At 36.4% G+C, this 13820-nt stretch overlaps 1 protein-coding gene across 1 annotated transcript in view; it reads right to left on the bottom strand.

Annotated features, from left to right (window-relative positions):
- The window catches only part of Pds5a (PDS5 cohesin associated factor A), a 110898-nt gene that overhangs the window by 72904 nt on the left and 24174 nt on the right, over positions 1 to 13820 (bottom strand). The window contains exons 2-4 of the mRNA XM_005359391.3: positions 5937 to 6140; positions 4113 to 4199; positions 3537 to 3634 (exon numbers count right to left, since the gene is read on the bottom strand). Coding sequence (XP_005359448.1) covers positions 3537 to 3634; positions 4113 to 4199; positions 5937 to 6140 — 389 coding nt within the window. The remainder of the gene's footprint in view (positions 1 to 3536; positions 3635 to 4112; positions 4200 to 5936; positions 6141 to 13820) is intronic.

The raw sequence follows: 13820 nt of genomic DNA on the forward strand, positions 1-13820 counted from the left end.
ACCAGGCTGGTCTCGAACTCACAGAGATCCGCCTGCCTCTGCCTCCCGAGTGCTGGGATTAAAGGCGTGCGCCACCATCGCCCGGCAAAACAAATTATTTTAATGATTTCACCAATCCAAGTCAGTAAACTTAAGACTTTACTTGAATCTGGATGTAGTAACAAGATTATGTTTTGTGTTTTATCCAAAACAACTAAAAACAGAGAAAATTACAGAAACAACAGAGTTCTAATATTGGGATTCATTCACACACTGATGAAAAAAAAACTAAAAACAAAAAAACAGTATCACATTCTGGGTAAGCTAACAGGCTAGCCCAGGGAAGACAGCCCTTATGGACCCTAATGGTTCTCTCCACGAAGTGCGTACAGAATAAAGTTTGCAGAGCTGCATAGCAGTGAACAAAGAATTATTCAGGAATCAAACTTAAAGATTCAAGTGCTTAATGATCATCACATGCAGGTGAGATGTTCCTTAAATCTGGAAATAATCTTTGAACTTCCTATGAGAGTTTGGAAGAGTAATCAAAAGAAGATAAGCCCAAAATCTAGAAACTCAAGGAGCCAAGTACAAAACCCAAATCAAATCAAAGCAGAAAAAAAGTTCTAAAATATATCGTAACAAATTTCCTGAAATCAATTAATAAAGGCTTCAATGCAGCTCATTTTGTAGAAGTTATAGGAGGAACAAATCAATAATTTCACCTATTGGAGATAGTAATCATAAATTTCAAAAGTAAAGTCTATGAAATGTTGTTACAATGCAAAGTTAGAAATTGTTCTTTTTAAGTTATTTTAGTGTGTCTATTGTAGATATTCATAGTGTACAAATACCCATTTGAACATGTGTTAAAGACAAGCAACAAGCACTTTACCAACTGAGTAATCTCCTCCACAGATTGTCCCTCTGTGTCACTTTACAACAATGTTCCATTCATGAAGTCCATATGAACAATCCTTTAATCTGGATTTGACTATATATCTAGATTAGCTAATAAGTCCGAAGCTACTAAAGGATTAGCAAAAATTCTAGTATTGAAGAGCTTGCCTTTCTTGATAATTCTGAAGCCTATTGAGTGTATAAAGATACTGACATGTGATTTTATTATTGCATTACTTCAATCTACTGCTTAGGTGCCCAGTTAAAAAAACTACAGACACCACAGAGAACCCAAACCAGACAAACTGCCAAGCAGAACCATGGGCAAAATAATGGTGGCTTCTCATACAATCAAGTTCCTAGTAGGCTTTGTTATATAGAAGACGGTAAATAGCATAAAAGTTTGTCACTTATTCCAATGGCTTGCTGGAAGTAAAATGACACAGGAAGCTCTTATGATCTAAATGTTTTAGCTAGTACACTAATCAAGTCTGTTTACTTTAAGTTAATATAAAACCTTCACTAAAGGAGAAAGAAAAAATTTCTAGAAATTGACATGCAACCAAACAGAGTCACACACTGAAAGGTTAAGTCTTTTGGATACAATGAATCAATAAAATGAAATTCAACTGCTTTTTATCCTAACTGCCATTTCTTAATGTGGCAGAGAATTTAAAACTGACACAACATATGTATGCATATAATATAATACTTTAAGACACATCTCAGATGTTAGGTATGAACAAATAATAAAAGTGCTAGACAAAAAAAAAAGCTGGGCGGTGGTGATGCACACCTTTAATTCCAGTATTTGACAGGCAGGCAGGTCTATGAGTTCAAGGCCAGAGTGAGTTCCAGGACTGGCTCCATAGCTACTGGGAACCCCTGTCTTAAAAACAAAACAAAAAATCCAACCCCTCTCACTACCTCCAAAAGAAACCCACAAAAAACTAGACTGAATCAGTTTGGATTCTCCTGACCAGGAAGTATACTGATTCTTTTTTTTTTTCTTGTTAATTTCTCCATTCTATGAAAAGCTGATTCAAGCAACATATATGACTTTCAAGAGTCAGGGCTACAGTTCAGTTGTAGAGCATTTGCCTGGTATCTACCATGTTTGAGGCACTAGATTTCATCCCAAAACTTTTATAAAATACATGTTACATACATACTCATATTATCTTCATCCAAAAAAGAAAACATTATCAAAGTTAGTAAGTGAACGAACTAATTAATCTCTTCTGTTCCACATCACTGAAGCACAAAACACCTAGTACTTCACTGTTTAATGTCTCATGCCATTTACACTATGATGCCATTGCTTCTATGGCTAAGTTTCTTCAAAACAAGGTGTTTTCAACCTCCTTTAAAGTTGCTGTTCGGGGAGGCCCAAGAGCGCCCCCACATCCCATAACACAGACCATTTCTATTGCTTCCGATTGCCCACTACCACTACCACTGGAGACACATATACTGTGGCTGCAGGACAGTTAGAGAAATCAAGTTGGCACTGACACGAAAACTTCCCCCAATAGCTAGCTTTCATAGTGGCAGAAAGTACTATGCAAACAGCTGGGAGGGAAAAGGGTAGCCAACCACTTTCTGATTGGATCTTAGGCCTGTTCCACAAGAGAGAATACATGCCCAGTATAATAAATCTGGTCAAAAGCCCATGGTTCAGAAATTCCTGGGGATGATTGGTGATGAGAGCCTACTCCTGCTGTTTTGCTAAATGGACATGTGATCGAACCGTGTCCTAAATGTTTGTGTTTATAGCCATAAGTCAGTGTTGCTCTAAGCCTGGTCAGAATAGTTTCTAAAGTAAACAACAGATAATGCATACTCTTAACTCGTCAAAGTGTTGAGAATAAGTGCTAGTTGAGACACCAGCTCAACATGAAATTCCTATACCATTCACTGCACTCTCCTAGTCAAGACTTGAGTGAGGAACAGCAAAGAAGAGGAGCTAGAAAGGATAGAAGAGAAGGAAAAAGAGTGCTGTGGACTCTGTCTTCTCAAAGTGACAGGGGCACTGTACTGCTGAACTCGCTCTATGGTCATCTGTGGAAGAACAAGCTAACAAAAGCCTTAAAATATTCCAGCAGGAAGGAAGTACTAACAGGACTCAGTGGATTACGGGGCAGGGCACGGGGGGGGGGGGGGGGGGCATAACACAAAAAAGTGAGTATCCTGAGGGTGAAATAATCAATGTATATATGTACACAACTGTCAAATATTTAAAAAGATAAAAACTCCAAGGACTGTTTTATGATCCTCTAATATTATTTAGCCTGAAACACACAAAAAGTCAACCAGTTCAATACAGCAAATTTAAAGAGGCAGTGTAACATCAGGTATGCTGCCTCAATCCTAATAATCACTCAGTAGGTTAGGCAGAAAACTGCAAGTTTGAGGCCAACCTGGCTACCTAAGTTCCAGGTCTCTCAGAGCTACAAAGGAGCCCCTATATCAAGGAAATAATTAACTAATTAGTTGAAAAATGGTAACCACAGCTTTCAAACAACAGGATTTATTTCCCCCTTTGTAATATTCTTAGAAAATAATTTCTCTAGAAATCTAGAGAGTTTAGCTTATATATTAGAGTACATAACACTTCAATAAACACAATATTTTTTAAAAAGCTTAAAAAAACTTACTTGATTACTGAGAAGAGAGTCCTAAAAAGCTGAATAAAAATTTCATTGCAATCTTCCAACTCAAAGCAGATGTTATATGATTTAACCCAAGCTAAATTCTTAAATCAACAAACAAAAATAACTGGTTAATCACATACATGTAGAACTGTCACACAAAAGCACACGAGTACAATTTAATTTTTACATGTAGAATTGTTTACAGTGAAGTCTACAAAGACTCAATGTACACAATTAAAATCAGTCCAATCTTTAAAAACTTAACTGGCAGCATCAACTGTCTCAGGTTGAAACGTACTGAATAGTTAGGAGTTATTACAAATATATATATATATACGCATAAAATTTCAGAAGCTGTGAAGATTCGTTTTTAGATTAAGAATGACAGTGAAATATCAAATTATTTTTTTCACCAGATATACTTCATCTTTTAAAGACGGAGGAAACATAGAGATATTTTCCTTAGGAAATGTAAGACAATTTATTAAATAAGTTATATAACAGTTTTACTTTACATTATAATTTTAAGAATTTGCAACTACATGGAATCATATTTATTAAATAAAGTATTATTGTTACCTCTAATAAATAAAAGTATCTATTAAACTGTGGACTCTTTGTATCCTCCAAACCTTTTAACTGTCTGGTAATAAAGAGAAATATGTCCTGTTAAAGAAATAAAAAAGTAAAAAATTTATTAGCTTAGACACTATTACTTGTCATTTTTGCAATACACTAAGTGCATATCTATATCTACATATAGAGGTATAGATATCTAAAAGTCATTACAAACTACAATAAACAAAGTTCCCCTTTATTTGAATGCTGTGGGACAGCATTATTTTAAATGACTGGAATAGATTAGAACAAACAAAACAACATCCTTTGGAAGCAAAACTACAGACTTTTACTGCACACTCATCTGAGAACATTCTTCATCTTACTACACTTGTCACTCACTGTCTCTGCATTGCATCATGGAAAACTACTCTTTTCTCCTGACATGTAAGCAAGTAGTTTTCAGTCCATGGTTTTGAATTTGATAATGAAAAGCTATATGGCCAAACGCGAGGCATTGACCTGAGGACTGAGGATGGTGCTTTGTTCCTTAATAAGTTTCCTTGAAACATTTTCATTCATTCAAACTAATATTAGTATAGCATAAAATGACATGTTTTGTTGTAATCCGGACAGTGGATGCTTGTAATCTACATGTATTTTGTTTTTTCCTTAAATGCATATCCATGATAAAGGTTAGTCTATAAGGCACAGTAAAACATGAACAGAAATAACCATGAGACAGAACAGTATTATAAAAGTTACAAAACAAAGTTATAAAAGGGGTCATTATTTATGTACTGATGACTTGAATGTAAACAATAAGACATTAGTCCAGTTCTCAGGTAACAAAGAAAGCCACTAAGTGACTCACGGGCAGACAGCATATGTCTCAAGAGAAAGCATGACAGTGAACTTATCGAACTGAAACTTTGTGAACTGTTGTCATTTGTGGAATTTCCCATTTAATATTTTGGTTGATCACAAGTGACTGAAAGTATGGAAAAAGAAACAAAAGAGATGAGAGGGCAATGCTAACTGTACTAAAAGGGGCAACGACTCGGTAATGAGAGCACTTGCTGCCCTTATACACAACCCGAGTTTGGTTCCCAGCTCATCCGTCTGGGGATTTACAACCATCTGTAACTCATTTCAGAAAATATGAAAGCCTCCTCTTATCACTGCCAGCATCTATATGCATGCCATACACATAAACTCATGCAGGCACATGCACATAAATAATAAGATTACCGTTTCCCCAAGAATTACTCAAAAACAGTATAAAACCAGTTCAATAGATCACCTTAACAATTTTTTAAAGATTTATTTTTTATGTATACAGTGTTCTGTCTGCATTTATGACTGTATGCCAGAAGAGAGCACCAGATCTCATTACCGACAGTTGTGAGCCACCAAGCAGTTGCTGGGAATTGAACTGAGGACCTCTGGAAGAGCAGCCAGTGCTCTTACCCTCTAAGCCATTTCTCCAACCCTAACAATTGTTTTTAAAAGATAGAACCACAAAAACGAGCAGTTCTGAATATCCACTACTTAATAACCTATAAGGGGAAAATTATCTCACTGTCTAATTCTAGTATAGTACTGTTTCACAAACTATCATTAAGCCACTATTTATGCTTTCCATCTATCCAACTGGGCTTTCTGGGGGACGACCAGGAAGGCTAAATATAAGCAGACCAGGACAAGCTCTGATCTTTACCTTCCAAAGCCTCATTCTGTACCAGTCATATCTATAGATAATAAATAATTATATGAAACTTGTGGTCAAAAACCCTCTTATGTGACAAAATAAAAGTAATGGTATTTTGCAAACAATATATTTACCTTGAGTTTATCGTGGGAAGTATATGGAGCTTCTGGGGCATAAATTCGAAATATATCAGCCAGACAACATGCTACAAGAAGGCGCACATCTTTATTAGGGTTCCTGAGAAAGAATTCAGATGCGAGATGCAAGGCTAGTGGGAGATACTGTTGCTTTTCATCTTCCGAATCCTGATCCATATCCATAAAAGTTTTCACTACCATCTGTAAAAAAAAAAAAAAAAAAAAATCAGCCCATTATACTTAGTAATCACTTAAAGATGTCCCTCCTCCCCTTCCTTTTGTGAGCTTGGGAAAAGAGCTGGGGATGTGTAGATCAGTGGAAGAGCAAAAGGTCTTAGGTTCATTCTCAACCACCACATAAGCATGCACACCAACACCCACACACTGAAAAAACAATCATAATCATGAAAAGCACAGTCACAAGGAAATTTATAAAAAACAAGAATCAACTTGTAGATTACTCAGACACCTTATCTGTTTTACACCACATTTCTATGACTTAAAAACTTCCATTTGTGATCATACTGAACTATTTATTTAGATGATATCTTGCTAAGCTGTCAGAGCAGAACCAAGCAATTCTCCCAATTTCCTCTTTGGATTCTCAAGCAATTGTAACTTCAGGTATATGTCAACATATTTGATTTCATTACTCAAATGTAACTTAACTAAAACGGTTTTGACCCCATGTACACAACTGATAAGGTATTTAGCATTTTATATCATTTTCATTTTATAATCAAAGTTGCATTTTATAGCCTCACTAAACCTTCACTTGAATTTTACTGGCCTTTGTATAATATAAAACCATATTATAAGCTTCATGTAGTTCTATTTCTGATGGAAAGTTTTAATTATAAATAACTTATGCTGAGTTTGAGCTTAACTTGAGCTAAAGAAATAGCTGGAAGCCGTTTTGAGTTACACAGCAAGACTCGATCTTGTTTCTACTTTTAAAAGTCACTGTGACTGGTTTAATAAAAAGCTAAATGACCAATAACTAGGCAGGAAGTATATAACAGAGACTTCTGGACATAGAAAACTCTAGGAAGAGGGCAGAATAGCCAGTGAGACACAGAGCAAACAGGATGGGCAATTAGGAGATGAGGTAATAAAGCCACAAGGCAGAAAGTAAATTAATAAAAATGGGTTAATTTAAGTTACAAGAGCCAGTTAAAAACAAGCCTAAGCTGTTATTCTAGCTTTCATAATTAATAAGTAAGTTTGTCATGTTTTGTGAGCTGGCAGCTCAAAGAAAAGTCTGACTACACATGGCACCCAACATGTATTCCTACACAGAACCCGAGAAAGCTTTTTTAAAAAAAGGCTCCAAACACACAAAAATGGAGCCAACATGGCCTTGTAGTACCACAGTCTTTCATGCAGGCTGAGCAACAAAGACGCATCTTCCAGCCACTGCCTACAGGCTTGATCTGCCAGCATGCCATGAGCTAAGTTGCACAGCAGTTTAAGGTTTCACTCAGACAAAAAAATTGAAGATATGCAGTAAAGCAGGTTCAGACAAAAAAGAAACTCTAAATAGGTTACAATATGTTTAATTAACAACATACATAAGCTTAAAAATGAAAATGAAAATAACAGTCATAAAACGAGCTTATAAATAGTAAGATAAAGTCTCCAAAGGAAAGAATACTATAAAAAAGATAAGTCACATAAAGATAGAAAATACAGACAGAAAAAAAGGGGAAAAAAGAAAATATAGACAGAAACTGGATCCTGTATGGTGTTGTACCGACTGAATTATTTTATGAACAAGCAATAGCTTCTGAGACATTGGATGTGGAAACTGCTAAATTAAACCAACCTACATAGTTTAAAAATGGCTTAACTTCAAAATGGAAATAAAAAAATATGCTGCACTGGAGAAGAGGTTATGCTATTGTTTGCACAGAAAACAAAAACCTGTAGAATCCATACAAGGTTGAGGGAGACCCTAGTAAATTCTGGCTTCAGACATAAAGAAATAAACCAAGCCGGGAGGTGGTGGCGCACGCCTTTAATCCCAGCACTCAGGAGGCAGAAGCAGGAGGATCTCTGTGAGTTCGAGGCCAGCCTGGTCTACAAGAGCTAGTTCCAGGATAGGAACCAAAAGCTACAAAGAAACCCTGTCTCGAAAATCCAAAAAAACAAAAAACAAAAAACAAAAAAAAAAAACCAAGAAACATTACAAGACAAATAATGTATATTTTACCTGCTCAAACATAAAAGAAAAACTTATCTTTGGCTACCTTGTGAATAACATATAGTCCATACATGTGTTAATAGATATGTATGTTACCTTTAAAAGTTTGTGTTTTCAAAGCAAGGGAATCAAACAGCAAAGAAAATACGTGGCCCATGTGATCCAACCTCTTGAGCACCTCTGTTGCAGTTTCCTCAGAGTCTGCATCCAGATCAGCTTGAAGTCTGCTGGCTGAGATAATCCACCCTCACAGACTACTCCAGCCAAAATTTCAGATAAGCTTTGCATTATCTCATCATACCAAGACTGGACAACAGCTAGCATCCCCAGGACCTGATGATTACCTTGATTTTTTTCCAGGGTTCCATAAAGATGCCAACGCCACAACAGAAAGCAGTCTAGAGAACACAATGCCCACATTCCCAAGAGGTGAGCGGATGGTTTTTGATCATTCAGTAGGTTATGGATGTTTGTCATTGCTTAGGGGGGGGTTGGTTACAATTTGTTATTGTTCATGATAAGGAAAAAAGCTGAACAAAGGAGATTAGATTCAGGGACCTGGCTCTGAAAAGAAAAAAAAGGTATGCAGGAATAATAGGATAAAAGTGTAGATTATTGACTTTTAAACTAAAAAAGTAACTACTAGTTTTAAATATTTTACAATGGTACTGATTTTTGTACATGATAAAAATTTAAGGTTATTTTTGTTATATTTGTTTCTATTCTTTTTGTTTTCTTTTGTTTTGTTTGAGGGGGGGCAGGATTTCTCTGTAGCTTTGGAATCTGTCCTAGAATTCATTCTGTAGACCAAACTAGCCTTGAACTCAGAGATCGGCCTGCCTCTGCCTCACTAGTCCTGGGATTAAAGGTGTGCATAACCTCACCCTGCTTGTTTTTATTCTTAAATTATTGTACTGATGCAGTTCATTTAAAACTGTACTATTTAGTAAACAAGCTCCACTGGGAGCAGAAGCCAGGAGCAAATCCAGCCCTAGGAGTCAATCCAGTCCTGGAACATTGGCAGACCAGGATTGAGCCAACAACCTGACTCAGAGTCTGCGATCTCCACCATAACCAGAGCGGGACTGAACCAGTTACCTAAGACACAGAGAGAACAAGCTCCACCAGGAGCCGAAGCCAGTTCCGGAACAGGGGCAGATCAGGACTGACTGAGCCAGCAATCTTCACAACAACAGGTCCAACACTAAGCCAGGGACTTCTACAGGAAGAGATCCAGACCAAGATTTACAGAAACAGATCAAAGCCAGCCTGAGACAGCAAACTTCAAGGGAGAAGACCAAAGCACAGGAACACTGAACTACCTCCAAGAACACCAAATAACCAATGGGGTAACTAGAACTGTGGCATGGACTGTACCACAAGAAACAACCATCTGAGCTTTGGATTGACTAGCACCTAGAAGGTTATTCAACAGAATCTCAGCCCCAACCACACCTATTAGAGGAAAAGATGAGTAGAAAAGGTAAGATCACATGCTACACCACAAAGAACAACACAATACAAGTAAATCCTAAAGACCCTACAAAAGACCTAAACAACCAAATATGGATGAACCAGAAGAAAATGATCTAAAAAATAACCTCAAGAGAATGTTTGAAATTCTTAAAGATGAAATGAGAAATTACCTTAAAGAAACGGAGAAAAAAAACTAACAAAAAATTGGAAGATATGAGAAAATCACTTAAAGAAATCAAAGAAAAAGAACTCAAACATATAAAATAAACTATTCAGGACTTGAAAACTGAGATAGACAAAATAAAGAAAACACAAGCCAAAGGAATAATAGAAACAAATTATGATAAAAAGATCAGGAACCACAAATGCAAGCATGAATAACAGAATACAATAAATGGAAGAAAGAATCTCAAGCGCTGAAGATACACTAGAGGAAATAGACTCATCAGTTAAAGAAAACATTAACCTAACAAAAGCTTAACCCAAAATATCCATAAAATATGGGACACTATAAAAAGGCCAAATCTTAGAATAATAGGTATAGAAGAAGGAGTTCAACTCAAAGGCACAGAAAATTTATTTAACAAAATCATAGAAGAAAACTTTCCCTACCTAAAGAAAGATATGCCTATGAAGATACAAGAAGCTTACAGAACACCAAACAAGACTGGATCAAAAAAAGTCCTCTTGCCACATAATAATCAAAACACTAAACATATAGAGTAAAGAAAGAATATTAATAGCTGAAAAGAAAAAAGATCAAGTAACATATAAAGGTAGACCTATCAGAATTAGATCTGACTTCTCAGTGGAGACAATGAAAGCCAGAAGGTCATGGTCAAGCATTATACAGACCTCGGATGCCAGCCCAGACTACTATACCCAGCAAAATTGTTGATTACCATAGAAGGACAAAACAAGATATTCCATGGCAAATCTAGATTTCACCAATACCTAGCCACAAACCCAGCCCTACACAAAATAGTAGAAGGAAAACTCCAACCCAACAAAAACACACAATTAATGATCTCATTACAGCAAATTCCGAAGAAGAAAAAAATGCACAAATTAACATCACCAACAATGAAAACTAAATTAACAGGAGATAGCAATCACTGGTCATTAATATCCCTTAATGTAAATGGACTCAACTCACCCATAAAAAGGCACAGGATAACGGACTGTATACAAAAACAGAATCCATCCCGCTTCTACATACAAAAACAACGTATCTCAACCTCAAAGACAAACATGTTCTCAGAGTAAAAGGTTGGAAAAAAATATACCAATCAAATGGACCTAAGAAACAAGTGGGTGTAGCTATCCTAATATCTAACAAAATAGACTTCAAGCTAAAATCAGTCAAAAGAGACAAAGAAGGACATTTCATATTAGTCACAGGAAAAATCCATCAAGAAGAAATTTCAATACCGAACATCTATGCCCCAAATACAAGGGCACCCTCATATGTCAAAGAAACACTTCTAAAGCTTAAATCATATATTAAACCCTACACACTAATAGTGGGAGACTTCAACACTCCCCTCTCACCACTGGACACGTCAATCAGACAAAAAATGGACAGAGAAATAAGAGAACTAACAGATGTTATGACTCAAATGGACTTAACAGACATCTACAGAATATTTAATCCAAACAGAAAAGAATATACCTTCTTCTCTGCACCTCATGGAACCTTCTCAAAAGTCGACCACATACTCAGTAACAAAACAAACTTCAACAAATAAAAAAAAAATTGGAATAACCCAATATCAGATCACCATGCTTTAAAACTAGAAGTCAACAGCAATACCAATTCCAGAAAACCCACAAACACATGAAAATTAAACAATGCTCAACTAAATCATCAACGGGTCAAGAAAGAAATAAAGGAAGAAATTAAAGACTTCCTAAAATTCAATGAAAATGACCACACAACATACCCAAATTTATGGGAAACAATGAAAGCAGTGTTAAGAGGCAAGTTCATAGCACTAAATGCCTACATAAAGAAGGGGAAAAAATCCCACACTAGTGAATTAACAGAACATTTGAAAACTTCAGAACAAAAAGAAGTTAACTCACCTAAGAGAAAGAGAGGACAGGAAATAATCAAATTGAGAGCTGAAATCAACAAAATAGAAACAAAGAGAATACAAAGAATCAATGAGACTAAGAGTTGGTTCTTTGAGAAAAATCAACAAAATACACAAACCTTTATCCAAACTAACCAAAAGTCAGAGAGAGAATATCCAAATTAACAAAATCAGAAATGAAAAGAGGAACATACCAACAGACAGGAGGAAATACAGAGGATCGTCAGGTCATATTTTGAAAACCTGTACTCCACAAAATTGGAAAACTTAAAAGAAATGGACAACTTTCTGGATAAATATGACTTACCAAAATTAAATCAAAACCTACAGATAAGCAAAGTAAACAGACCTATCACTGCTGAAGAAAAAGAAACATTCATCAAAAGCCTCCCAACCAAAAAAAGCCCAGGACCAGATGGTTTCAGCTCAGAATTCTACAAGACTTTCAAAGAGGAACTAACACCAATACTCCTCAAATTATTCCACACAATAGAAACAGAGGGAACGTTGCCAAACTCTTTTTATGAGGCTACAATTACCCTGATACCCAAATCACAGAAAGACAATATTAAGAAAGAGAATTACATACCAATCTCACTCATGAACATTGATATACTAAATAAAATACTGGCAAATTGAATCCAAGAACACATCAGAACCATCATCCACCATGACCAAGTCAGCTTCATCCCACAGATGCAGGGATGGTTCAACATATGAAAATCTGTCAATGTAATCCACCATATAAATAAGCTGAAAAATAAAAACCACACGATCATCTCATTAGATGCCAAAAAAGTATTTGACAAAATCAACATCCCTTCAAGATGAGGGCCTTGGAGAGAGCAGGGATACAAGGAACATACCTAAACACAATTAAGGCAATATACAGCAAGCCAATAGCCAACATCAAACTAAATGGAGAGAAACTCCCAGAGATTCTACTGAAATCAAGGACAAGACAAAGTTGTCCACTCTCTCCATATCTATTCAATATAGTTCTTGAGATCGTAGCTAGAGCAGTAAGATACCAAAGGGAGATCAAGGGAATACAAATTAGAAAAGAAGTCAAACTCTCACTGTTTGCTGATGATATGATAGTTTACATAAGTGATCCCAAAAATTCTACCAAGCAACTTCTACAACTCATAAATACTTTCAGCAATGTAGCAAGATACAAGATTAACACAAAAAAAAAAAAATCAGTAGCCCTCCTGTACACAGATGATAAAAGGGCTGGGGAAGAAATCAGAGAATCAACACCCAACTTTACAATAGCCAAAAAATAGCATAAAGTATCTCGGAGTAACTCTAACCAAACAAGTGAAAGACTTGTATGACAAGAACTTTAAATCTTTGAAGTAAGAAATTGAAGAAGACACCAGAAAGTGGAAAGACCTCCTGTAGTAATAAGAGCGGCGGGGCTGCATCCTCAGCACCCCGGCCGCCTGGCTAGCTTATACCCCGAAATAATTACACGGACACTGTATTCTTTTAAACCCTGCTTAGCCCATTTCTATCTAGCCTCTTCTAGGCTAATTCTAACATATTAATTTAGCCCATTTCTAATCATCTGTGTAGCACAGCTAGGGTCGGAGCTTCACTGCGTGCATCTCAGACAGCAGAGCTATCTCATCTGGAGAGAGGAGCATGGCGTCTCTCTGAGACCTCTGCCCCCGAGAGGAGAGCTGAAGAGTCTGAGCTCACTTCCTCTTCCTCCCAGCATTCTGTTCTGTTTACTCCTCCCACCTATGTTTTAACCTACGAGGCCAAGCAGTTTCTTTATTACTTAACCAATGACCTTCCTCCATCAACCTCCCATGCACTTGGGTAGGCAGAATTAACATAGTAAAAATGGCAATATTACCAAAAGCAATCTACAGATTGAACACAATGTACATCAAAATCCCAGCAAAATTCTTCAAAGACCTTGAAAGAATGGTACTCAACTTCATTTGGAAAAGAAAAAAAAAAACCAGGATAATCAAAACAATCCTGTACAATAAAAGAACTTCTGGAGTCATCACAATCCCTGACTTCAAACTCTACTACAGAGCTACAGTACTGGAACAGCCTGGTACTGGCATAAGAACAGACAGGAGGACC

The sequence above is a fragment of the Microtus ochrogaster genome, linkage group LG1, assembly GCF_000317375.1.
Source record: "Microtus ochrogaster isolate Prairie Vole_2 linkage group LG1, MicOch1.0, whole genome shotgun sequence".
Classification (NCBI taxonomy): domain Eukaryota; kingdom Metazoa; phylum Chordata; class Mammalia; order Rodentia; family Cricetidae; genus Microtus; species Microtus ochrogaster.